General features: G+C 39.6%; 1 protein-coding gene across 1 annotated transcript in view; it reads left to right on the forward strand.

Moving 5' to 3' along the window:
- LOC117541977 (chemokine-like protein TAFA-2) overlaps positions 1 to 25824 on the forward strand; it is an 89167-nt gene that overhangs the window by 56486 nt on the left and 6857 nt on the right. The window contains exon 3 of the mRNA XM_034209372.1: positions 24396 to 24545. Within this exon, the coding sequence (XP_034065263.1) occupies positions 24396 to 24545 (150 nt within the window). The remainder of the gene's footprint in view (positions 1 to 24395; positions 24546 to 25824) is intronic.

Consider the following 25824-nt stretch of genomic DNA (forward strand, 5'->3'; position numbering starts at 1 on the left):
GTCTTACGAATACATGCATTTGAATTTTCAATTTTGCAGTCTGCAATTCCTTTGGCTTTGTTTTACATGAAAGTCACATTGAGATGGGAATTGCTCATTCAAGTGACCTCTTGGCAAGCAAGGAGAAATGCTCTGAAATGTGTATAACCAATACATATCATTTCCTATTATTAGAGGCAAGGATGACCAGAGGAGTCTACTTTGGGATTTGAAGGTAGTTGGTTCGTTGCATCCCTCAGACTAAATAACTTAGTGTTGTCTTCAGTCAACCAAAGACTACAATTAATTAACACATTCGCTGCATACTGTACATTACAGTGTATTTCAACACTCACTGAAAAAATACTAATGAAAAGAATCATCTCAAGCTTAAAATGAAGAAGAGGTCTGACAAGCAGAAATGGTTCATGATAGAATTGGACCAGTGACATTATGGATGTGTGGCATGTGTTGTAATCACACGGCTATCATGGCACAACCTACTAAAATCTTTTTTTTTAAACTAAGTATTTCTAAGAGATCTGTTCATATTTCATCAAATGTATTACTGTAAAGCAGTTGTCTACAGTAGGCCAGCTCACAGTGGTTATTTGCATGGCCTTAAATAGTAAAAGGTCTATCGTTTGATACTCACAATGTGGGCTTTAAATCTTTACGGGGCAAGAGGAAGAGTACTTTACATTATGAAACATATATGATGCGCATATTGTGCTCAAATTCATAAGGGCAATTTGACATTCAAATTCACCTAATCTCCAAAATTGTGGAGAAGAAACCAGAAAACTCTACGAAGATCATTTGTATATTTCACTGCAGGTGTTGTTTATTATTTGTATAATTTAAAATAACCATTAGAAAACATGACTCCTTGCATGTTGTTGTATAATTTGCAACCATTCAAGCTCTAGGCACATCAAAGTGTTTTGCTCTGCTTCCTAGGGGGCCGTTTGACCCTGTTTTCTTTCCTTTTCATTCCCCATGTACACATTTTGAATACACAGTCTCAGGAGATTTGGCAAATGACCAGATGTTTGGCGAGGAAAAAAGGCAGAAATCCCTCCAAAGCTTTTGTTTTCTCGTCATTGTGTATTGTGTAATGTAACCAAGAACAACGCTCTTTACCTATATTGTAGCTTCTTTTGTTTTGTTTGTTGTTTATGGTTCCCAAGTGTTGCCTGTCAACTGATAAGTGGATCTAAAGCAAGAAAGCCTCTTTCCAGAGTTTTCCCAGTAGAGCTTGCATGCTTGAAGCTCTCTAAATAATGAATGAAAAATACTTTTCCCATATGGAAGCTACACATATATATATATATATATATATATATATATATATATATATGGAGAATGTTGGCAGGAAAAATGTAGCCATGCCAGTTCAAACATTTTCCAAAAGAATCCATATGAAGCAATCATTCGTGAGTGTTTCCGTTAGATTCATGCAGAGATAATGGAACACCACTGTAGATAGAACAAGCGAAATAGTTGTAGAATATAAAAGTTTGTGTTTGTGTAATTAAGTTAAAAGATTTGGGTCAAAAGTGGGACAAATACACTGCTCAATGCAAAATTGGCAACAGTCGTGACTGCTTTGACAGAAATGTGATTGTGGAAAATATTGCTATTTGGTTTAGCATTGTAAACAGTCCTGGAGTGTGGTCTCAGCTGTAGTAGTATTTTAGAGGATTAGCAGTGATATTGTGGTCGGCTTAATGCTAATGTTGATATATTTAACAGTATGCATATGATTGTGTTTCCGTGTGCATCGACTGTGGAGAGCAGCTTTAGTATTCTTTACAGCAGCTCCACAGCCATGCACTGATGGATGGGGTGCTCTTTACTTTACTGATGTACTGTGATCAATGCTGATGCAAGGAAAGAGTGTGTGGGAGAGAGTGAGAGAGAAGCAGAATAGAAATAGAGGGAGAGAGAGGTAATGTGCTGCCTCTGCACATCTCCCTCTCCCTGCCAGTCTTTTTTGCATTAATCCTCTCCTCTCTCCGTGAGTTTCCCACTCTGTTGATCCTGCCGGTATCTGCATATGCTGCACTCTCATCAACATCATCGCCTTATCTGAAATGACACAGTGTTTCCTTGCATAGCATATGCTACATGGGACAACTTTCAGCAGATTACTAGATTAAAGATTAGGTGGGAGGTTGTGTGTGTGAGAAACGTGTGTGTTTATGCATATCCCTTTCCAATACAGGTCTTTAAAGAGGACAGAAAACATGCTGCTCTCACTGTCCAGCCTCATGTTCCCTAAATATGGCTAAGAGGCTTTTATTTTTTGTCTTTTGCTGTTGTGAGTTAAATAAAACAGCAGTAATGCAGCTTCACTAATCCTCTCACACAACTAATCCTAGCAGAACACCACTGTAAATACTCTGTGGGCTGCATTAAAGCAAAAATCGCTCAATCCCTCGCTGAGCGTTTTATGCTTATTTTGGTTCAGATTAATATAAATTATTATATTTTTCAACCACGAGAGAGATGTCCCTTAAATAAATGGGCTTCTTCTCTGACTTTTGCTACTTTCTGTGTGGCATTTGTGGGATTTCAAAGTATCTTTGTACAGAGGAGTGCTTTGGCTAGAACATACAGTACAGACTACGAGAATAAATCAGTGCTCTACTTATGTTTAGGAGAGCCAGAAATATTAATTGAGTTGACCTGTTTGTTTACTGCTTTTAACACGGGTTAGAATCTGTATATGCGGATAATTTGATGATAGTGTGGGCTGCTTGAAACGTAATGATGTATCTCAAAAGAAGATGACCCTGACTTGAGTTTGCACATCTTTCAAAACAGTGATTGGCTCTTTAGATCCTTACTTGTATTTTTATCAATACCAACATTTACACATTTCATTTAACTCAATTTGTGTTTTATGTTACATATATATTATTTGAACCCTAACAAACTCATTTATCCTCTCTTCACTATGTTGAACAGTGGCCTCTCTCTACCAACAAGCATCTCCATCGCTATCCTCCTACCCAAACAACATACTGTCCTAATTCACCAAAGACAGGTAAACTTGTCTATGACTTAGCGACATTTGGGATCAAGTTAAGTTGTGTGTCAACTGTGTACAAAAATGTAATTACGAAGACATGTGAAGAGCAAGGAAACCTAATTAATCATGGAATGCCTCCTTGATAATTAAGAAAAGGTTTCCCCTTCGATATTTTAATCAACTAATTTCTGTAGAATTGTAATTACAGATAAGACTTCAAAATGCCAGTGTTTTGTATTTTTGCTTTTAAGTGTTTCTCACAAAGCCCACAATATTGAGATCCCAAAAGATAAAATCCTTAAATGTGTGAAAAAGATGTGGATAGGGGAAGGGTAAAAACAAACATAACAGCTTCTTGTGCTCACAAATATATAAATAAGCAATATAGCCCACAGCTCCCCTCGGATCCCTTGAAGCAAAACTTGCAGATTGTAACTTACAGAAACAAATACAAATGCTATTGTTAAGGAAACTGTGAAGTGTGTATCAAATACATATGTGCTATTGTATTTATTTTCTTGAAATGAAACACTACCACCGAGTTCTTTAATATCTTCCCTTGTGAATTATACAAGCTGCCTGAAGCAAGTACAGGATATTTGCTGTGCTGCAACAGCTTTGGTGTGATTTAGTTTAACAAAAAATAAATGTTTCCATTCTCCGACGATGTGAGATTCAAAGGGATATGCAAAAACAGAAAGTTATTTGGGCCTTTTGTAAAAGCTTTGCACACCCACACAGCTGTCAAAACCTTTGATTCCTCGAATTTCAATGTTATCTCATCTTAACTCGGCACTTGGACAATTCATTCTAAAAACTTTGAATGAGTTGCGCGAGTTCAAAGTTTCTACTTGTGAACTCGCGCAAATCCATTATCCTCAACCTTATAACGAAGCAGTTGTCTTATGTTACACAGCAACTAACCCTAACCCAACAACTACAAGACAACACATGTATTTGATTTTTAATAACACAATATCAAGTAAAACCTGATCTCCATGTAGACTGAGTATGTTGCTAATGTCATGAGGTGGCTAGTTATGGTTCACACAAGTTATCTTATCTGAATCCCACGCACACTTATCCTTTTCTGTTTTGTAAATGCAAGAAGGACGCACTGTTGAAAGTTCAAATTTGTGCACACTTGCCCTAAAAACATTTGCATTAAAGTGCAACAGAAGAGTCACGGAGATGTAAGTACTGTAAAGGACCTTATGCCCATGCCGTCCTGATTAGGGATCTAATCAGGCACAGGCAAGTGAATAAAGTGTGGGTGTAAAAAGGGCATATAGTGCCTTTAAAGGGTCCTGCACACCTACACAGGTGTTATCAATTACCCTGGCTAATTTTTTTTAACTTACTTGCACTATTTTTTCTGTTTTATTGTGTTGCACTGTTGGTGGAGCCTGTGACCTAAGATTTTCATCAACATAACTACACTGTAGCTATGTACGTATGACAAATAAATGCCTTGAACCCCACAAACTCTCATCTCCCTCACACCATTTACAGTCAGGCTGTGCTCTTTTCTCCTCTCATTCCTTCACTTTGCCTTCATCTAGACTCCCTCTTTCTTCTCATCTTTCCACCTCTGGCTCTGCTGCCAGCCAGCCTCAGACACACCAGGGTTTCCCTTTCATTTGGTAGTGAGGGATGGGATGAGGGAGAGAGAAAGGCAAGAGAGGAGAGGAGTGGAAGGATGTAATGATCTGTCCTGATGAATGCAGTTAGAGAGAAAGTGCTGACGCAAAGAAAGAGGCCTTAAGAAGAGATGGGCAAAACGCACTAATCACTGAGCTTATCAGATCACCTGTCAATGTCCAATGGCCAATGGAGTGTTTGAAATATGACCCGACCATCATTATGAAACAGAGTGGTTTAGCTATTATATCTAAAATAATTTAGGATGAGGCTTCAGTTGTTTGTTGTATCTGGATGATATTAAACATGATTTTAAAGAAAGCTTAAACTAGTTTCATGTATAATATGCTCAAGGCTGCGTACATTAGGACAGAAATAAGCAGGGAGCTCTTTAAACAAAAATGCTCTTCGTCTTTTCTCAAGGTGCTGATTCATGTGTACCACAATTTTATTTTTGTGAAATGTTAACTCTAACCAGGAACAATGCATCTTTGCATCATGGAAAAAGGGACTATGTTTCCTTTAAACAGCCAATAATGATACATGTGTCGCATGCTTCTTTAAGTTTCAATAACTTTAACATTAGTATCAATCATAAGAAAGGGACCAAATAAAAAATACAATGCATTGACAAGGTTGTTAGATTAATCGATGTTGATTTACAGTATTTTCTTGTCAAAAACACTTCGGTATAAAAATGTATTCATTGATGAAATGCAAAGCTCAACAGCCTCCATGGCTGAAACCATAAATTGCAGTGTGTTATGTTTAAGTAAATATCAGGATGAAAAAGTCACAGAAGGAGTATTTGTACATCCCCAAGACATCAGATACATCTTTGAGAGCATTGTCAACAACTGGCTAGCTTTCAAAAGTGATCTGCCATATTTATAAGTGCTGGGTCATACCAGAGAGTGGCACGATGAAAGCCTTCCATGCATTCATGAAACATGTTGTGATGAAAGCTTTGGGACTGCTTGTAGAAAGGGCAGAGGTAACCGTTGATTATGGCTAGTTTTGTTCATGGTCAAATGTTCACAAAGAGCAAAGCTCTGTTGGTGTTGCTTACCTTTTGGCATTGCATTATAAAACTGGATGGTGAAACGCAGCTGATTTGACTAGGACTTTTACCGTTTTCTTTATTCCCTTAAAAGGTCAAAACTATGAAGTAGATTTCCAATTGGTCAACAGTGTGATTTCAAAGTCAAAGTTCAACGCCATTAAAGTCTACTCCAAAGCAGTGGCGGTGCCAGAGATTTTATTTTGGGGGTGCTGTGGGGTAGCTTGACGTATCACAGAGGGTGCTCAAACTGTTTGTTGGAGGCAGTCACAATTTCTACAGGCTCGCACTACCTGTTAGCATCTGGCATCTGTTAGCATCTAGCTCTCCTGTTTACAAACTTTTAGCCATCCCTGCTTATACAAGTAGTAGTTTTAGTTGTCTGCGATCTGCCGAGGCCTACTCCCACCTGTCGAGTACGGCTGTACTGAGGTGTTTTTCCTCCGGAGACGTCGCGAAGAGACGGAGCGGCTCCACCTGTTGCTGCCTGCTATTCTGCGATCTGCGATCTACGGAGGCCTGCTCCCACCTGTAGAATACGGCTGTACTGGAGAGGTTTTTACCCCGGAGTCGTCGCGGAGAGACGGAGTGGATCCACGCTTCGGGCTTGGCCTGCTTCCACCGGGCGTGTGCTGCTGTGCGGAGGAGGATTTTTACCACCGCTGGGGCCTGCTTTCCACCTGTCCTGGTTCTGCTGTTGCAGAGGCCTGCTTTCACCCCGGGGATACCACGGAGGGACCGGAGCGCTTCCACACTGCTGTTTTTGCCTGTCCTTTGCTGCTGTGCTGATTTTTCTCCAGGAACATCGCGGATACTGTGTGCTGGTCTGGGAAAATGGCCCATATCGGGATTCTGCTGTGCCTGTTAACCGTTTTGGACTATGAGAAGATCTCTAGTCATTCTGAGAAGTCTACTGGATTCAGGTCTGTTCTGCCACCCGCAGTGGGCATCCCCTGCAAAGGTTCGGATGTGTTGCTCAAACAATTACCGGTTGCCTTGTCACAGACAATCTGCTCGACAAAATATGTTTGTCTTTTTTGTTTTCCTGCGATGACGGTTCTTCAGGACTGCTTAAGCTCAAATCACACTCTCGCAGACTTTTCCGGTGTTTCTAAATTAGATGACAATGTATGTGTGTCGTTTAAGAGGAAAAGATGCCTGTTTTTTGTTTTGTTATTACTGTCAGGAAATGTACAACCTAACCCTGGTCCGCCCAGTAGTAGTAGTCAGATCGCTACTCCTGCTGATTTTAAAGCTAGGTCTGGGTTGGGTTTCATCCACTTAAATGTGCGCAGTCTGTTAGGTAAACTAGATTTTGTCCGTATCTCGGCAAGCTCAACTGACGCTGACGTCATTGTTTTATCAGAAACATGGCTAAATAAATCTATTTTGGCCTCTGATATTGCCTTAAATGGTTTTAATGTGTATCGTACCGACCGGCCTAATAAAGGTGGTGGCGTTGCCATTTATGTTAAGAATAAGTTCAGTGTAACCACATTAGTTTCCAAATCGATCAGTAAGCAATTTGAATTGTTAGCCATAAATATAGAAGTGGCAAAGGGTCAACAGGTCATGGTGGTGGGCTGTTACAGACCCCCCTCAGCTGTCAAAGACTCCTTGTCTTCACTAGCTAATCTTTTATCACAACTAGACTATAAGGAAATAGTGCTACTTGGAGATTTTAACTGGGACTGGTTAACTGCAGTGTCAGAGGATTTTAAAAACCTTTGTATCTCTTTAAATGTTACTCAGATTATAGACAGTCCTACTCGCCCTAACATTAAGTCCCCTAATAAATCCTCCCTAATTGATCTCATTTTAACTAATGTTCCCCATAAATATTCATCTGTGGGAGTATTTGCAAATGATCTGAGTGATCACTGTGTTGTAGCCACAATTAGGGACACTAAGGTCCAAAAGGTTAAACCTTGCATTATCATTAAGGGAGACAAAAAACATTTTGTGGAGCAGGGTTTTGTTCATGATCTGTTTGATTTTGATTGGGGTAAAATCGATCTGTGTGCTGATGTAGAAACCGCATGGTCTTATTTTTTTCTTGGTTTTATGGAGATCATTGATAGACATGCACCCCTGCGTAAATTTAGAGTAAAGGGACGAGACAATCCTTGGTTTTCTGCTGAACTGTCTAGTCTCCTTCATGAGAGAAACAAGGCCTGGGCAAAGGCTAGGAAATCAGGCTCAGAGGTAGAATGGCTGCGTTTTAGGCAGCTAAGAAATAGCTTCACATCGCAAATCAAAAGTGCTAAATCAAAGTACTATCTGTCAGTAACCACAAAGAATCTAAATAATCCTGGAACATTCTGGAAAGCCATTAAATCGTTATCCACCGGCGATATCCGTAATGAGCTACCTCCGTGCATTACCACAGCATCTGGCTCTATATCGGATAGGGCCACTATGCTAAATTGCTTTAATGAGCATTTTGTGTCCTGTGGTTCTCTTTTTGATTCTGTCACTAACTCTGCTTCTGTGAACACTACAGTATGTGACTCTGAAAAACGTGTGTTGGAAAACCCTTTTAGTTTTACCCCTTTTACTGCTGATGTTGTTCGTGAAGCTTTAACCAAGTTAGATCCTAAGAAACCAGCTGGCCCGGACAACCTTTCTTTTTAAAGATAGCTGCAGATTTTATTGCTCCACCTCTCACTACTCTTTTTAACCTCTCCCTCAGCACTAACACAATTCCAAAATTGTGGAAGTTAGCGTATGTCCTGCCTTTGCTAAAAGGAGGGGGGGCCACCTTATTAAATAACTATAGGCCAATCTCTAAGTTGTCAGTTCTGGCTAAGGTTCTTGAACGCTTAGTGAGTGAACAGATAAAGGTGTTTTTATGTACAAATGACATCCTGTCTAAACATCAGTCAGGCTTCAGAAAACAACATAGCACCATCACTGCCACAATGAAAGTGGTGAATGATGTGGCGCGTATTTTAGATAATAAGCAGAGTTGTGCAGCTCTATTTATTGACCTTTCAAAAGCGTTTGACACTGTCGATCATCGCATTTTAAAGCAGAGGCTAGCCAGTAGTAGGGTGGTTTGTGAACTACCTCTCTGAAAGGTCCCAATGTGTTCACTTTGATGGGTTGTCTTCTGAGTGGTTAAACATTGCTAATGGTGTTCCCCAAGGTTCTGTTTTAGGTCCACTTTTATTCTCCATATATATCAACAGTTTAGGTGAAAATGTGGATGAAGCTACTTTACATTTTTATGCGGATGATACCGTGATGTACTGTGCAGGTTCCTCCATTAAGGAGGCTGGTGTTAAATTAAAGGATGTTTTTTAACATTATTCAGACTCAGCTCTCTGAACTAAAGCTTCTTTTAAATGTTGAGAAAACCAAGGTAATGCTCTTTTCTAAAGCTAAAAAGACACCAGAGCCTGTTTTAGATATTGTAACTACGCAAGGAATAAAACTTGAAGTGGTTACCTGTTACAAATACCTTGGTATCTGGCTTGATGATTGTCTCACTTTTAAACTTCATGTCAATAACCTGCTTAAAAAGCTGAGGGTTAGGCTAGGTTTCTTTTACAGAAATAAGTCCTGTTTCTCGCTTGAGGCCAGGAAAAGGCTAGTCACTGTGACCTTTTTACCTGTGCTGGACTATGGTGATTTGATGTATATGAATGCACCTGCCCATTGCCTGGTCAAGTTAGATGCTGCGTATCACAGTGCACTGAGATTTGTGACAAACTGTAAAGCATTAACCCATCACTGTACCCTGTATGCAAGGGCTGGTTTGCCTTCACTAACTGTACGGAGGCTCAGTCACTGGTACATTTTTATATACAAAGCCATGTTAGGGAAACTTCCATCTTATATCTGCTCCCTGATCTCACGGAAAATTGTAAGTGGCTACTGCCTGAGATCGAATGCTGTGGTTTTATTAAATGTGCCAACTGCTAGGACTGTCTTAGGGAAGACAGCTTTTAGATGCGCAGCTCCTCTGTCTTGGAATAGTCTGCAAATTAAATGGAAACTGAACAATCTGGTGCCACTAAATGTTTTTAAAGCTCGGTTGGATGCTACTCAATCGGAAGCTATAGGTACCTGTTTATGTGGATAATTATGTAAATGATGCTGTATGATGTCCTTTTGTTGTTCTATTTATGTTTATATGTTTCATGTGGAACTACTTGAGCAGGTCTCCCTTGAAAAAGAGATCAATGATCTCAATGGGATTTATCTGTATAAATAAAGATTTGAAATGAAATGAAATGAAACATTTAGGGTTTTCCCTTAATCTACTGGGCGCTACAGTTGAATTTTCTACTGCTACACTCCCCACACGCACATACACATTACACCTGTTACAATGAAGGCTCGATAATCAGCTCACGGCATATAGGTGTAAGCAGGGGTAAAGTGCTATTTTTATAAGTGGGGGGTGGACCTAATATACTCTAGGGGGGGGTCCGGGGGCATGCTCCCCCGGGAAGATTTTTTTTTTAATATTGAAGTTAAAAGCATCAATCTGGTGCACTTTGAGAGCAAAATTAAGAGATCTATGGATACATCTCTCAACACCCAGATGAAACAGAACTGTAAACAGATTTTCTTTTTCTTTATGGATATACAAATCACTCTCCTTTTAACCTGTATTCTTGTTTTACTGTCATATAGTATTTCATACCTGTTTTTCATTTATTCTCTTATTGTTTTATAACTATAATGATCATATGTAGGTGTGCCTCGGAAATAATTGTTTACATAAATCGTGACCAAACCGTTTGAGACCCACTGAGATAACTTAGACTAAGTAAACTATCTAAACACTCAGAGAGTCCTTTAGCTCACCTGAGTCCCTCAGTCTGACAGGAGAGGACATTCCCTTCACCTTGTTGTAGAAACAGCTCCTTATATCCGTTAGTGCCGCTAGCTAACCAGATGCTAACAGCATGGTCCCTGGCACGGTGTGCTCTCTCTCTCTCGCTCGCTTAATCACACTAAATGCGGGCCTGCCACACACACACAGAGCCGAGCTTGAATGAAACACAGAGACCCAGAAGTACTTGTTCTGTACTGTGGCATATTATTTTTGAATCAATCATTTTTCAAATTATGAATTTCACACATAAGAAAAAAAAAAGACACATACATTTCTTGGGGGTGCTTGGGGGGTGCTATGGCTATCCTAGGGGGAGCTTCAGCACCCTAGCCCCCCTGGCGCCGCCTATGCTCCAAAGTAGCAGACACATATCTTTTACTAAACAGATCCATTATTTGCAGTGAAACAATTAAAATTAGTTTATTTTGGTCTGAAATGTCACCGTCATAAATACTGAAGCCCTTACAGGAATCAGTCTGTGCATAAGAGTAGGCTGTAAACAGGAAGAATGTAATCTGTCCGGAAACTGAGGCGGCCGTATGTCATTATTCATCACTTGTTATTGCATCTGTAGGCCAACAACACAAGCATACATCAAAAGGTGCCTTTGTGATGGTGGATAAGCACTAAATGTGACTTTGAAATGACTGATTTGACTGTAAACTTCAACCTTTTTTAAAATCCTTAGCAGTCTTTCATCATGCTTCGAACTGCGGGGCCACATCTAAAGGAATTTCATCTATAGTTTTAGCACCAAACATTATGATTATTTTTATTCTACAGGATAAAACATACTAACATTTCCAAAGAAGCTGTGAGAACCACTAACCTCAGACAAAAAAGGATAACATAAACATAATGTGCTCTGTGTTGACCGGTGGTGTAACATATGGGGAGTATTCGGTCTTTCACAGAGTTAGGGTAACAAGGTGGTAGCAAGCTATTTATCTAGATCTGTGAAAGGACACCTCTACAACAGAGTAACATAAACAACGACCATAACTCACACACGTGCACTTGTACACCTGGCAACCTGTTAGAGTGAAATACGCAGAGACTGGCGTTTACGAGTGTCCGTCCTTATTCCTTTGACAGGCACAGAATTCAGACAGAATGAAATCATCATCAACACGGCTGCGGCGCTATAGATCTCTCCTCTCTGTTCGCTGACTGACAAAGAGAAAACCGGAGGAGGGTGGTGTTTGGACTCAACTCAATCATTGTGTTTCTGTGTCTATACTGGTTTGCCAGAATGACACAGAGAAGAGAGAGACTGAGAGGCAGAGGTAGAAAGAAAGAGAGCTCCAGTCGGAGAAAGGAAAATAGGCTGACATGGCTCTGAGCTCCCCCACAACTATGCACATTAGACACTGTAGGAGGGGAAAGAAGATGCAAATCCTCCAATGCACTGGATGGGTTTCTAAATTCAGGGAAAGAGTGGGAAGGGGAAGGAGGGAGACAGAAATACAGATGAGTAAGGAGACCTAGACATCCCCCGGGGTCTTGTAAAAAGTCACCTCCAGTCAGCAGTGAACAATTAACACAGGGCTTAAAACATGAGCCCACACACACACACACACACACACACACACACACACACACATACCATGTATATATCACTTCAGGGGACATTACATTGACTTACATGCATTTCCTGGAGACTTATCCTAACCTTAACCATAACCAACACATGCCTAACCCTAACCCTTACCCTTACCCTTAACCTTACCCTTACCCTAACCCTAATCCTAAACCTAACCAAGTCTTCACCCTAAAATTAATGATTCCCCTCATGGGGACCTCCAATTTGTCCCCATAAGGGAAGCCAGTCCCCACACGTGACTATGTAAACAGATTTAGGTCCCCACAAGTATAGTAATGCTAGACCACACACCCACACACACACACACACAGCACAGGTTAATGGCTGAGTGGCAATGCTGTGTTAATACATCTGAGCATATTAACAATTTATACGCAATTCAACGCCCTAATATCTCGCCTGAAGCACAAATTAGTACAAATGGGCTGCTGTGGGGTGTAAGGGATTGTGGTGGCGGGTTACTGGTGTGTCACAACACGCCATGTGTCACCACGCCTGTCTTATCGCAGGAGCTAATATCTTGTGTGATGTAGCAGAAGGACAGTGGTGGTGGTGTGTGGGAGATAATTTCCCTCTCAGTGCTGCATTAAAACTGCATAGAGATCAGCGACGGAGAACCAGAGGCGTGGTTTTGGAGAGTAGAAGACAATTTGGCACAAGCTGTGCGGATGATTAGTGCAGGGGGGGTGGGTGGTGGTGGGTGGAGCTTGTTACAGATGGAGTGGTTTAGCAGGCGGCTCATCACATCCTTAATGACACAATTGTCACTTTGTTAAGGTGAAAAGGAAAAAGTCAGTGACAGAGGAGTAAATGTAATAAGAAAACCATTGCTAGGAGTTTTTCCAGCTGTTTTTGTTTTCTATGCAAACTCACAAGACTATCTGTGAATGGGTTGGGTGGTTTTTGGCAAGCATGTTCTTCGACAGAGATGACTCCCTCTGTATGGACGTCCACTATATTTAGCTTTTCCTTTCAAATCAAAATTCTGATAAGCCAGATGCCATTTTTCTTTGCCCATTTTTTGTCACAGTGAAGCAGGAACGACCGCTGTGGTCAGTCAGTTATTCAGGGTCGCTGAGCTGAGGGAGAGTGTGTGTCAGGACTGGAGAAATTGTGCTGAGTAAAGCAGCTTCGGCATGCAGTCTGTGCTCTACCTGCTGTTTTTCTTATCAAAGGCACTATTGTGGCTGATGATTTGTTTTTGACTTCTCAAAAAGGTACAACAATGCTATTTAATGGTATCACTACATTTAGTTCCTTCAGGTTTCATTCACAATTACACTTTTTTACCGATTTGCTACATACATATAAGCATTTGGGTCAAAATTACAATGATTTTAACAATTGTTATGGTCTTTTTTTCTTATTTTGTCAAACGAGACACAGTATGCTTCTATATTTCATCTTTGTAAACACTTAACCGACAGCTGGTCTAACATTAATTATTAATATTACAATAACAATGTATGAAATGACAACCATCAGAGATTCACACCCGCAGCTCGCCTCAACCTTAGAGTGAGTTAGAGTTTTAAATGAAAAACATCTTTCACTATACACTACCTGCCCAGTTCCAAATACGGGAGTAATTTTCATCTAAAGATGCAGATATTTCCCTCAAGGGTTGGTAGAAACCAGACACTAGCTAGATGTAAAAATCAGTAAATGTAATTAAACAGTTGTTATAGTGTCTAAATTATAATCTTAGAAGGAGCAGATCCGCAAACATGTTTTTTTACATTGATTTGTTTCTGTTTTGGTAAGCAAAGGAAAACATATCCTGCTGAGAAAAGCTCTAAATGTGTCATTCTGGAGGGCAATTACAAATGTTTTGATGTTGCATTTAGACGACTTTTTACTATGCCATTTTGAAAAGAAAGCCAGTACTGACCATAAAGACAAGCTGAAAGACATGTTTAGCTGCCTTTTTGCAATCTTCAGCTGTTGCAAGCACATGTTATGTTTTCATGTTTACTTCATTGGGCAGAACATGTAAAAATCATATGATGCAACCATGCTGCGGGGCCGAGTGTGTGCTTTTCATTGTTCTGTTGTCAGTCGCGGTATTATAGTGTTTTTGGTGCTTTAGAAACTAGGGAACATTAGGAAAACTCGTAAGCATGTGGAATAAAAAGATGAATTCCTGCTCTAGCAAGTTGCTCTGATGTCGTCAATTCTTGGACATTAGTAACAGTTGTTTGGAGCTCTGTGAAGAAATGAAGGCAGAACTTGAAATGTATACATATCTGCTTTTCTCCAGGCTATCCAAGTGAAAAATAGACTAAACTTATCTTGTCTCTAATTTCAGTTTTGCCTAAAACACATTCATAAGCATTCATTATTTTGTAAAACCAAGAAAACAAGATTAAGGTATTATTTTTGTAGGCATATTACTCAGTACAATGTGAGCTGTACTGATCCTGATATAAACCATGTTCTTCAACGTGCACATGCCCTGGACGACTGCCATGCTTGCTTTTCTTCTTCTAGCTAGTGTTTTTATACAGTCTATGGTTTTTACCCTACTGGTCCCAAGGGTTATAATAACAGAGAGGGACATTAGCTTTTGAAAGGAGCCAAGCTGCTCTGGGGGTTGACATTGATCAGTCTGGCAAACGTCTACACACACACACACACACACACACACACACACACACACACACACACACACACACACACACACACACACACACACACACACACACACACACACACACACACACACACACACACATACACACATACACACACACACACACACACACACACACACACACACACACACACGAGTATAGACATTTAATACAGATGTGTATATGTTATATCAAAGAGGAATTCATGGAGGAAAGACAACAGTTCTTCCAGACAGTACCTTTACCTGTTCTTACTGTATGTACCATTTTAAGAATAACTGAGCAGAAATGGGGTGGCAGCAGATGAAAGAGGGGTGGGATGAAGATAGAATAGAGAACAGGGTTGAGTAAAAGAGAAGACCGTCATGGTCCAATGTGTGTGCCTCGCTTTCTCTCAATGCAAATTTTCTTGGCAGGCTCTTAAACAGAATTTTTATTTGCTCTGTGTTTACGATTCATAATGAATGGTAAGGCAAGGCAAGGCAAGTTTATTTATATAGCACTTTTCAACACAAGGCAATTCAAAGTGCTTTACAAAAAATGAAAGAGATTAAGAAAATGGCATTTAAAATCAGTCATTAAAAAGAAAAGCTAATAAAATAAACATTAAAAGAAAAAAGTACATGGATAAAAGTTACAGTGCAGTCTAAGATATGAATAGTTCAATTAAAAGCAGCGACAAAAAGAAAAGTCTTCAGCCTGGATTTAAAAGTAGTCAGAGTTGCAGCGGACCTGCAGGTTTCTGGGGGTTTGTTCCAGATATTTGGAGCATAATAACTGAACGTTGCTTTACCATGTTTAGTTCTGACTCTGGGGACAGAAAGCTGACCAGTCCCTGAAGACCTGAGAGATCTGGATGGTTCATAATTTAGCAGGAGGTCAGAAATGTATTTTGGGCCTAAACCATTCAGTGCTTTATAAACCAGCAGCAGTATTTTGAAATCTATTCTTTGACACACAGGAAGCCAGTGTAAAGACTTCAGAACAGGAGTGATGTGATCCACTTTCTTAGTGTTAGTGAGGACTCGAGCAGCAGCGTTCTGAATTAGCTGCAGCTTCCTAATAGATTGGTGCCATCTCAGAGGCCAATGTCATCTAATTATTAACACAAATGCATGGACGTACATGCACGGATGGGCACACACACATGCACTGAGAAATGTACATTGTAGTCTAATTAACTTGGCAAGCAGTCTGAACTGAATATCCATTTCAAAATATGCTCTTTGTGAAAAGAACACAAAGGGCCTTGGGGAAATACTTAAATATTTACTCGTACTAAATCTGTGATGAATATAGGGCATCTATATGCACCATGGATAAAAAGTGTCATTTGAAGAACCTTTTCTACTGTGTTAGTTATGTAGGACTCACCACAAGGTCAATTCTCAGCTTCAAAAGTAAGACAGGGGCATTTCAATCAGAGCATTGTATAACCAGTACCCACAAAAATAAAAAAACAGAGGCATGTTTATCTCACTGGTATGCCTAATCCATCATGCCAGTAATTGATGAAGGAATGTCTGCCAACACACTCTCTTGGCATTAAATGCACATCTACAAAGGTGTTTGTTTACTGTATAAAAAGAGCCAACATCAATCAACATCAGTACATGTTTCATTTATTGACTACAAAAGTATTACAATGTCCCCTTACAATGGCTGCTTTTGTTTGTTTTTATAGCAGTAATGTGGCTACTTTATAGAGTCACGACAACATTGGTATGTGTTAAATGATAAAAAAATCCAAAAACTGAGGTGTGTTATTTTTGATCAAAGCTACAGACAAAGAACACACTGTTTGACTAAAAAGGTTGTTCCACCTTCGTACAGTGTGTGCCTTTACCACATATTATGTAAGCATTGGTCTCTGTCTCCAGCTGGCTTACTGCCCATCGATGTAAATCACACCTAAAGCATTAACATATCAGTATCAGTATCTTAATATGACCTGAGTCATTTGTAAATGTGTTTCTTAGTTAGAGTGGCTTCTGCTGTAATGAATGTCTGTGGCAAAAAACCTTTCGAGGCACCATAGAGATACATGAGCTGACATTTAAGCTGTGAACACTTCCTGGGATCTTGACATACATAAAGGATTTGGGATTTCTCAATTTCCTGTCCAAGTGGAGGCAGAAAACACAACATTAAAAGAGAGTGGAAAAACAGTTAGCCAAAGATAGGCTTTCTACCAAAGAGTGGTCCTGCAAAAATAATGGTGATGAAAGTGTAGATTGGTGACATTGTGACTTCTTGCTGGGTGTCCTACGACGAGAAGTGTTGTGACATTTCAAAGAAGTACCCTGCTGAGACCAAGAGAGCTATATCAGTGGTTTATGTGCGAAACACACACACACACACACACACACACACACACACACACACACACACACACATACCATGTATACATCACTTTAGGGGACATTACATTGACTTACTCCTTCTCTGACATCATTACCAAAAACAAAAACAACGCACGTGCCTTGTTTGCTACCGTCGACAGACTAACCAACCCCCCAGTGTCAGTAGCCTCTGAATTTCTATCCACCAGGGCGTGCAATGATTTTGCCTCCTTCTTCACTGACAAAATTCAGAAAATCAGACAAGCAGTCAGTGCCTCTGCATCAGGAACAGCAAATGTGTTGTCTCTGTGTCCACTTAACATCAATTCAAACACCATGACACAATTCCATCAGATTAATGATAAAAACCTAGAGGACATTATACAACTTCTGAAATCCTCCTCTTGCTGCCTTGATATTATTCCAACAGGATTTTTCAAAGATGTTTTGCCTTGCATGGCCTCAGATCTACTTCATATAGTAAACAAATCTCTTCACTCAGGTATTTTTCCACAGGCCCTGAAAACTGCAGTCATTAAACCGCTCTTAAAAAAGAATAATCTAGATGCTTCAGTGATGAACAATTACAGGCCCATATCAAACCTCCCATTTCTAGGTAAAATCATTGAAAAAGTAGTTTTTCAACAGTTGAGTAATTTCTTGCATTTAAATAACTGTTTTGATGTGTTCCGGTCAGGCTTTCGTCCAAACCACAGCACTGAGACTGCTCTTGTAAAGGTCTTTAATGACATCCACTTAAACACAGACAGTGGCAGAACTTCAGTGTTAGTATTATTAGATCTCAGTGCTGCGTTTGACACTGTTGACCACAGCATATTACTAGACCGACTGGAAAACTGGGCGGGACTTTCGGAAACAGTTCTAAATTGGTTTGAATCCTACTTAAAGGACAGAAACAACTTTGTTTCTATAGGTAAATACACATCTGAGTTGACAAATATGACATGTGGGGTACCTCAAGGCTCCATCTTGGGGCCTCTTCTCTTTAACGTCTACATGCTACCACTGGCTCAGATAATGAAAAACAACTAAATAAGTTACCATAGCTATGCAGATGACACACACATTTACGTAACAATTTCACCAGGAGACTATGCTCCAATTCAAACACTGAGTAAGTGCATTGAACAAATCAATGACTGGATGTGTCAGAACTTTCTCCAATTAAACAAAGATAAAACTGAGGTAATGGTTTTTGGAGCCAAGGCAGAACGTATAAAAGTTAGCGCTGAGCTTCAGTCTGCAATGTTCAAAACAACAGATAAAGCCAGAAATCTAGGTGTAGTCATGGACTCTGACCTGAGTTTCAACAGTCACATTAAAACAGTTACTAAATCAGCCTGCTATCACCTAAAGAATATATCTAGGATTAAAAGACTAATGTCACAGCAGGATTTGGAAAAACTTGTCCATGCTTTTATCTTCAGTAGACTCGACTACTGCAATGGTGTCTTCAGAGGTCTCACTAAAAAATATATTAGAAAGCTGCAGCTGATTCAGAACGCCGCTGCTGGAGTCCTCACTAACACTAAGAAAGTGGATCACATCACTCCTGTTCTGAAGTCTTTACACTGGCTTCCTGTGTGTCAAAGAATATATTTCAAAATACTGCTGCTGGTTTATAAAGCACTGAATGGTTTAGGCCCAAAATACATTTCTGACCTCCTGCTAAATTATGAACCATCCAGATCTCTCAGGTCTTCAGGCACTGGTCAGCTTTCTGTCCCCAGGGTCAGAACTAAACATGGTAAAGCAGCATTCAGTTATTATGCTCCAAATATCTGGAACAAACTCCCAGAAACCTGCAGGTCCGCTGCAACTCTGACTACTTTTAAATCCAGGCTGAAGACTTTTCTTTTTGTCGCTGCTTTTAATTGAACTATTCATATCTTAAACTGCACTGTAACTTTTATCCATGTATTTTTTCTTTTAATGTTTATTTTATTAGCTTTTCTTTTTAATGATGCCCTTTTCTTAATGTCTTTCATTTTTTGTAAAGCACTTTGAATTGCCTTGTGTTGAAAAGTGCTATATAAATAAACTTGCCTTGCCTTGCCTTGCCTTGCCTTGCCTTGCCTTGCCTTGCCTTGCCTTGCCTTGCCTTGCCTTGCCTTGCCTTGCCTTGCCTTGCCTTGCCTTGCCTTGCCTTGCCTTGCCTTGCCTTGCCTTGCCTTGCCTTGCCTTGCCTTGCCTTGCCTTGCCTTGCCTTGCCTTGCCTTGCCTTGCCTTGCCTTGCCTTGCCTTGCCTTGCCTTGCCTTGCCTTGCCTTGCCTTGCCTTGCCTTATAAAGCACTGAATGGTTTAGGCCCAAAATACATTTCTGACCTCCTGCTAAATTATGAACCATCCAGATCTCTCAGGTCTTCAGGGACTGGTCAGCTTTCTGTCCCCAGAGTCAGAACTAAACATGGTAAAGCAGCATTCAGTTATTATGCTCCAAATATCTGGAACAAACTCCCAGAAACCTGCAGGTCCGCTGTAACTTTGACTACTTTTAAATCCAGGCTGAAGACTTTTCTTTTTGTCGCTGCTTTTAATTGAACTATTCATATCTTAGACTGCACTGTAACTTTTATCCATGTATTTTTTCTTGTAATGTTTATTTTATTAGCTTTTCTTTTTAATTACTGATTTTAAATGCCATTTTCTTAATGTCTTTCATTTTTTGTAAAGCACTTTGAATTGCCTTGTGTTGAAAAGTGCTATATAAATAAACTTGCCTTGCCTTGCCTTACATGCATTTCCTGGAGACTTATCCTAACCTTAACCATAACCAACACATGCCTAACCCTAACCCTTAACCTTACCCTAACCCTAATCCTAAACCTAACCAGATCTTCACCCTAAAATTAATGATTCCCCTCATGGGGACCTCCAATTTGTCCCCATAAGGGAGGTGAGTCCCCACACGTGACTGTGTAAACAGATGTAGGTCCCCACAAGTATAGTAATGCTAGGCCACACACACACACACACACACACACACACACACACACACACACACACACACACACACACACACACACACACACACACACACACACACACAGCTGGTTGTTCAGGCAATCTGTCCATCTGCTAGTCTGTCAGCTGCACATCATCTTTACTAAATGGGGTTAACAGACACTGCTGTGTTAAGAGGGGCCAGGATAACACGTCCTCATGCCATGGAGTGACATGGCAGGGGGCTTAGAGAGGGAGAGAGATCTAATCGGTGTGAGAAAGACACAAGGTAAGAGAGGTAGAACACATAAGTGTAGAAATTCTCTGATATAGGGCCTGTGATTGAGGATAATGGTTTGCTACCCTGCTGTGCTTGCTACACAGAGCTAAGAGCAATGGAGAGCATAGGAAACATGAGAGAGAGATTGAGAAAAGGTGGGGTCATTTATGAAATAGCAGAAGGATGAGTTGAGATGGATGAAGGAAATGATGATGTGCTGGAGAGCAAAAATGGATGGGGTGAAAAAGACAGATTGTAGAGGAAGATGGCCGGCGCTTATGAAATAAAAAGAGGGTTACAGCGTATGTATCGCTGAACTGGAAGCTTTTTTTGTGTATTTTAGCATCATTAGTTTTCACACAAGCAACACGCACACACTATGTGCGTAAATGCTATGTATTCATTTGTGTGAGTGTCCTTCTGCAGATGCCATGTGGTGAGTAATGCCTAGTTTAACTGAGTATTTACCAGAGTTTATTGGAGTCTGTGACCCCCTGCCTGACTCACTATCTGGCACATTGGTAATTAATAACATTTTAGCGCAACACAGCCTCAAACCGTTGACATTTTCGGCTAGAGAGTGCGATACACACTGTAGACACACATGCCTTCGCCAAACTGTTTCCCTGTGAGTATTCGTCACATTCTATCTTTGGTGGATTTCACTCCTCAGTCCTTTTTTGCTCCATATTAAATAATTAGTTATAGTATCATATTTAAAATCATATGATGATAGATTTGAGGGTGTTCTAATACAGTCATCTTAGAAGGATATTTTCACCAAACAACAGCGTTAAGTCATGTTTGAGACAGGTTTATATTTGAATGTTAGTTTACTACAATATTGCCAACATCATCGGCAGCTTTCTGCACTTCTAGAAGCTCAGACAAAGGTTCTTCCTGTTTTTCACTCTGCAAGTAAAAATAGTGGAGGAGGCGAGATAAAGAGTCAAAAGAAAACATCAGGTACATGTTGTCTGCCAATGCCTGCTTACTTTTCAATTACTGATGTTAAGTCCATCTCCTACTTTCTGGTGTGGGAACATGAAAAACCAAAAAAGGAAATTACTTAAACTATAAAATCTAAAATAATGCACATCTCCATTCAGGTTCATAATGCTCTCTATTGCAAACTAGGGAGGTCTGAAACAAATTTCCCAAAAAGAATTTGAGTGCTCAATGAAAAATTCAACATATCCAGCACAAATCAAATCAGAAACAGAACCGTTTTGATGGTTGAATAATGGACCCATTGAGACGTATGTTCAGAGTAAACCTACATGAGCTCACATTATGAGCAAAAACAAATACTGCCAGTTTCTATATTGTCAGATTCGAAATCTGTAGTTTTCTTTAATAAATATAGTTTAATGATATAGTATTTTTTTTATTTAAAAGGTTGATTAAGAGGATCAAAACCACAAGTAGACCTCATAACCACATTATGCATTTCGTCAAAAACACAAATAGCAGCAATCACAACAATTATAATAATTAAGCTGTTTCGGTCAGTGAGGCTTCAGTGCTTAATTTCTCATGCCTTCAATGTTCTTGTCTGAGAAACTACAGTTGGGATTTTAAAACCATTAGTGTCACCTTGCAGGAGTTATTGTTTAAAAGATGTCAAATTAACCTTACAGAGTAATACCTTCAAAAGGCAACAATTAGGCTGTCAATGAAAGTATGCGTATAAAAAAGGAGGCCGTCTTTCAAACAGTGCCAAAATAATCACTCAACCATTCAATCATATGTCTCCTATTCCTTTTACTTGTGGTCCATATAAAAAAAATGTACTGCCATCTATTTACATTAATTTTGTAATCAAGCCTCAATTAAATGTTATATTGCTCCAGTAAAGTGCTCACACACCCGCCTCATAGATACGCCCAGCTTAGTGCATCAGCGCTTTTACTAATGCTGAGTCAATTACTACTGCAGATACTGAGCCTTAAAAAGGGCCAGGGGTCTGTGTGCCTGTAGGGGTCTGTGTGTCTGTAGGGGTTGGGGTTAAGGTGTTTACTCCGTGTGTTGATTTTTTTTCTGAGCTGAATATAAGACAACAAAGTTGTCAAGCCAGAAAATGAAATTACAAGAAAGTCAATTCGGATGTTGCACAAAGAGAGAAGTCAGGAGTTTAAAATAAGACATATCTCAGACAAATCTGAAACTCAAAAGCCCACTAGCAATATTTAAAGGGTGAATACATAGGGCATACAAGTACATGACATACTGTTGATTTGGATATTTGCCTTAGAATGAAAGGTGATACAAATGTCAAACTCAAAAAGGTTTCCCTACATTTACCCAGCTTACTAAATGATTTAATATTAAGGTTTACAAGCACTAATGTAACAGTAAGCAGGTTCATGAGTGGCACAAAGGAAGCCACAGTATCAACAGAGTCAATACAATTCATCCATGGGGGAGAGAAACAAATCGAGACATTTGATGGCAAACTGATCATTAATTCGTCATTAGTACAAACCTGACATTTGGCCTGAAATCGGCGTTTGAGAAAAGGTCATGTAAAAACCAAAATTGACAGAGATTGGTTCAGAGAAATCTCCGTTCATGTGGATATTTCTTGCATAGAAATGAAACTCAAAAGTGCAAAGTCACTGGGAATACCTGTCAGATAGCCATGGGAATTGAGACCACATGTTTGGCAATCTGTAGTTGATGAGATATCTTAATGTAGACCAAAGTGTTGGACTGATGGACATACATGTGGACAGATCAATTAACCAATATCCCCATCCACTGCTAGTGGATCAAAAATGAAAATCAAACGGCATGAAAGAACCATGAGAGACAGGCACGCAATGGGTGAGATATTAGACTGTGCTTTTCACTGAGATTTTAATTGGACTGGGCTTTGCAGGGGTGCTGCTTTGTCTTTTCCTCATTAACGGAGCAAATTAAGAACTTTTCAAATCTCTGTTATCCTGTTTAACATATTCATACATGTCTTTCAGTTCTTCATGTCTTTCAAGCTTACTTGACTTTTAAATACTCTTTGGAAAGAGTCATTGTATTGCTGCTTTAGTTTTCATTGCCACGCAGTGTGCACCCTTTGTTGTATTGTTGGCTGACTCTTTTGTAATGTAAATAGCAGTAACTTCCAACAACTGTGTGTAGAGTAAAACGCACACCAGACTGCGACTATTGCAACCCCCAGACTGTATAAACACTCACACAACATGCAAAGTCAACCATAGCTTAAGACATGAATCAGTATACCGTACACTGTTGTGGGTGTACACACACACACACACACACACACACACACACACACACACACACACACACACACACACACACACACACACAGTTTACTTGACAAGGCTTATTGTTTGTCCTTGACATTTTTACGTATTTGATAAAAGGCTGGTATGAAAGGGCCATGTGTTGGCATCACACATCTTCAAATGTATAGTGATTTCTTTCTTCCCTCGCTTAGCTGACTCAAGGGACTTCTATGCTCGGGGTGAACTTGTTGTTAATTAACCACACAGCTGTCTGATTAAAGTGTGTGTATAGAAATGTGCACACAAAGTGGTAGCTATAGAAAAAAATGAATGGTCTTCTTACATCTACCCTTCATTAGTGTTAAAGCTAATTCTCACTTGGAATTGGAATAGCATGCAATCAAATCTGTGTGTTCTCATACAAGCATTGCCTGTATTTCTCTCTTTCAAATGACCAAGTTACCATTTGACTCCCTGTGTATTGCAGAATGGATGCAGAATACTAAACATGCACTTATCTACAGATCCTCTAAGTGAAGTATAGCAACAGTTTACTTTTCACCTATGTGAAACGGTGAAGAAATGTTAGACTTTGGCAGTGTTGTTTAATTGTTGTCATATTATTATTGTTTCTAAAACCAGGCAATTGTTCTGTCCCCATACTTGTTTATGTTAGATACTACTGTATACCACATGCTGGATTAAACACTAGTATAAATAAACGTGGTGTACTAAACAGAGTCTCTGTCTGTTTCTCAGTGCACGTGAAGGCAGGGACGTGTGAGGTGATCGCTGCCCATCGCTGCTGCAACAAGAACAAGATTGAGGAGAGGTCTCAGACTGTCAAATGTTCCTGCTTCCCTGGACAGGTCGCTGGCACCACCCGGGCCATGCCGTCCTGTGTTGACTGTAAGTATTACTGTGTTTGTGCTAATTTTGTATGTAGCATCCGCAGTTGGAACCACACTAGTGATACATTGGTGTCTTAAAATGCTAATGAATTTATATTTGTATGATAATGCAGTATAGCATTAATTCAGGAAAAGCTAATTAAGTTGTGCATTACCCTATTGTTGCCTTCTAGATAAACCGTATAAAGTCAAAACAAAAGTCAGAGATTTGGGTACATTGATACAGAAATACAGATCCATCCCACATGTGTTTTTTTTTAAGAGTTTACTCAAAGAGCAGAGCATTTTCTGCCAAAAGTAATTATTTGCTATAAATGGTCAATTCCATCTGTGTCTCATTGAAACATAATTTATAGTCTCAGGCCGGTCCTGATGTAATAATCATCACAAATGTGGCACTCTAAAACATTTTCAAGTTTTATTATGAGTTCCTGCATAAAATACTTCATTACTTTATTGGCAGTATTTTTGTGTCATTTTTGCCAAAGTACTGTAGATGTCCTTGGAAGTGAATGGAACATTGTTTCTGGCTTTGTCAATTACATTTTTGTGATGAATTCAGAGGAATTACAAAGATGATGGATGGCATGAGGTTACGTTGCACACGCAAGCAATTTAAAAATAACAAAATTCCTACTTCGGCTAATACCCGCAGTAGAGTAAAAGAAACAGAAATCTGAACTATTCTGAAAAAGAAAAGCAATCATTGCTTCACAACCAAGCAAAACAACTCCAATGACACTTACACATTGAAAATAACACATTTGAATATAACATAACAAAGGCAGAACAGGGTAAATGCTCCAGTAGGAGGAATTCAGGTGTTTCTGCTATTATACGAGGCACTTCAGTCAATGTAATGTGAACCAAAAACGACTCCCGAACATGAATCCTTAAAGCAAATATTACAAACTGCAGAAAGTGTTATCTTTATGTAGCTGCTTTGTTGACGATGAGAGAAAGGCTGATTCTGGGCTTTAACACATAAATTAGTTTTGTTTTTCTGTAGTGCTGATTATTCCAGGCTAGAAAATGCACCAAAACTGTAAAAAAATCCCTCTGGCTACTCTTCGTGTTTCCACAACATCTGTATCCTACTGTATCACAGACTCAAGAATCAGCTGCTCTCTTGTTTCTTGCCTTTGCATTTTGCGTTATAACTCTAAAACAGACAGACAAATATAAGTAGCTTGTGGAGATAGAGATAATCCTCAATGCTTTGTATACTTTTGAATAGTTGAACCTGTAACACAGCATCATGCCTCATATACCGATCA

This window comes from Gymnodraco acuticeps, unplaced genomic scaffold (genome assembly GCF_902827175.1).
Source record: "Gymnodraco acuticeps unplaced genomic scaffold, fGymAcu1.1, whole genome shotgun sequence".
Classification (NCBI taxonomy): domain Eukaryota; kingdom Metazoa; phylum Chordata; class Actinopteri; order Perciformes; family Bathydraconidae; genus Gymnodraco; species Gymnodraco acuticeps.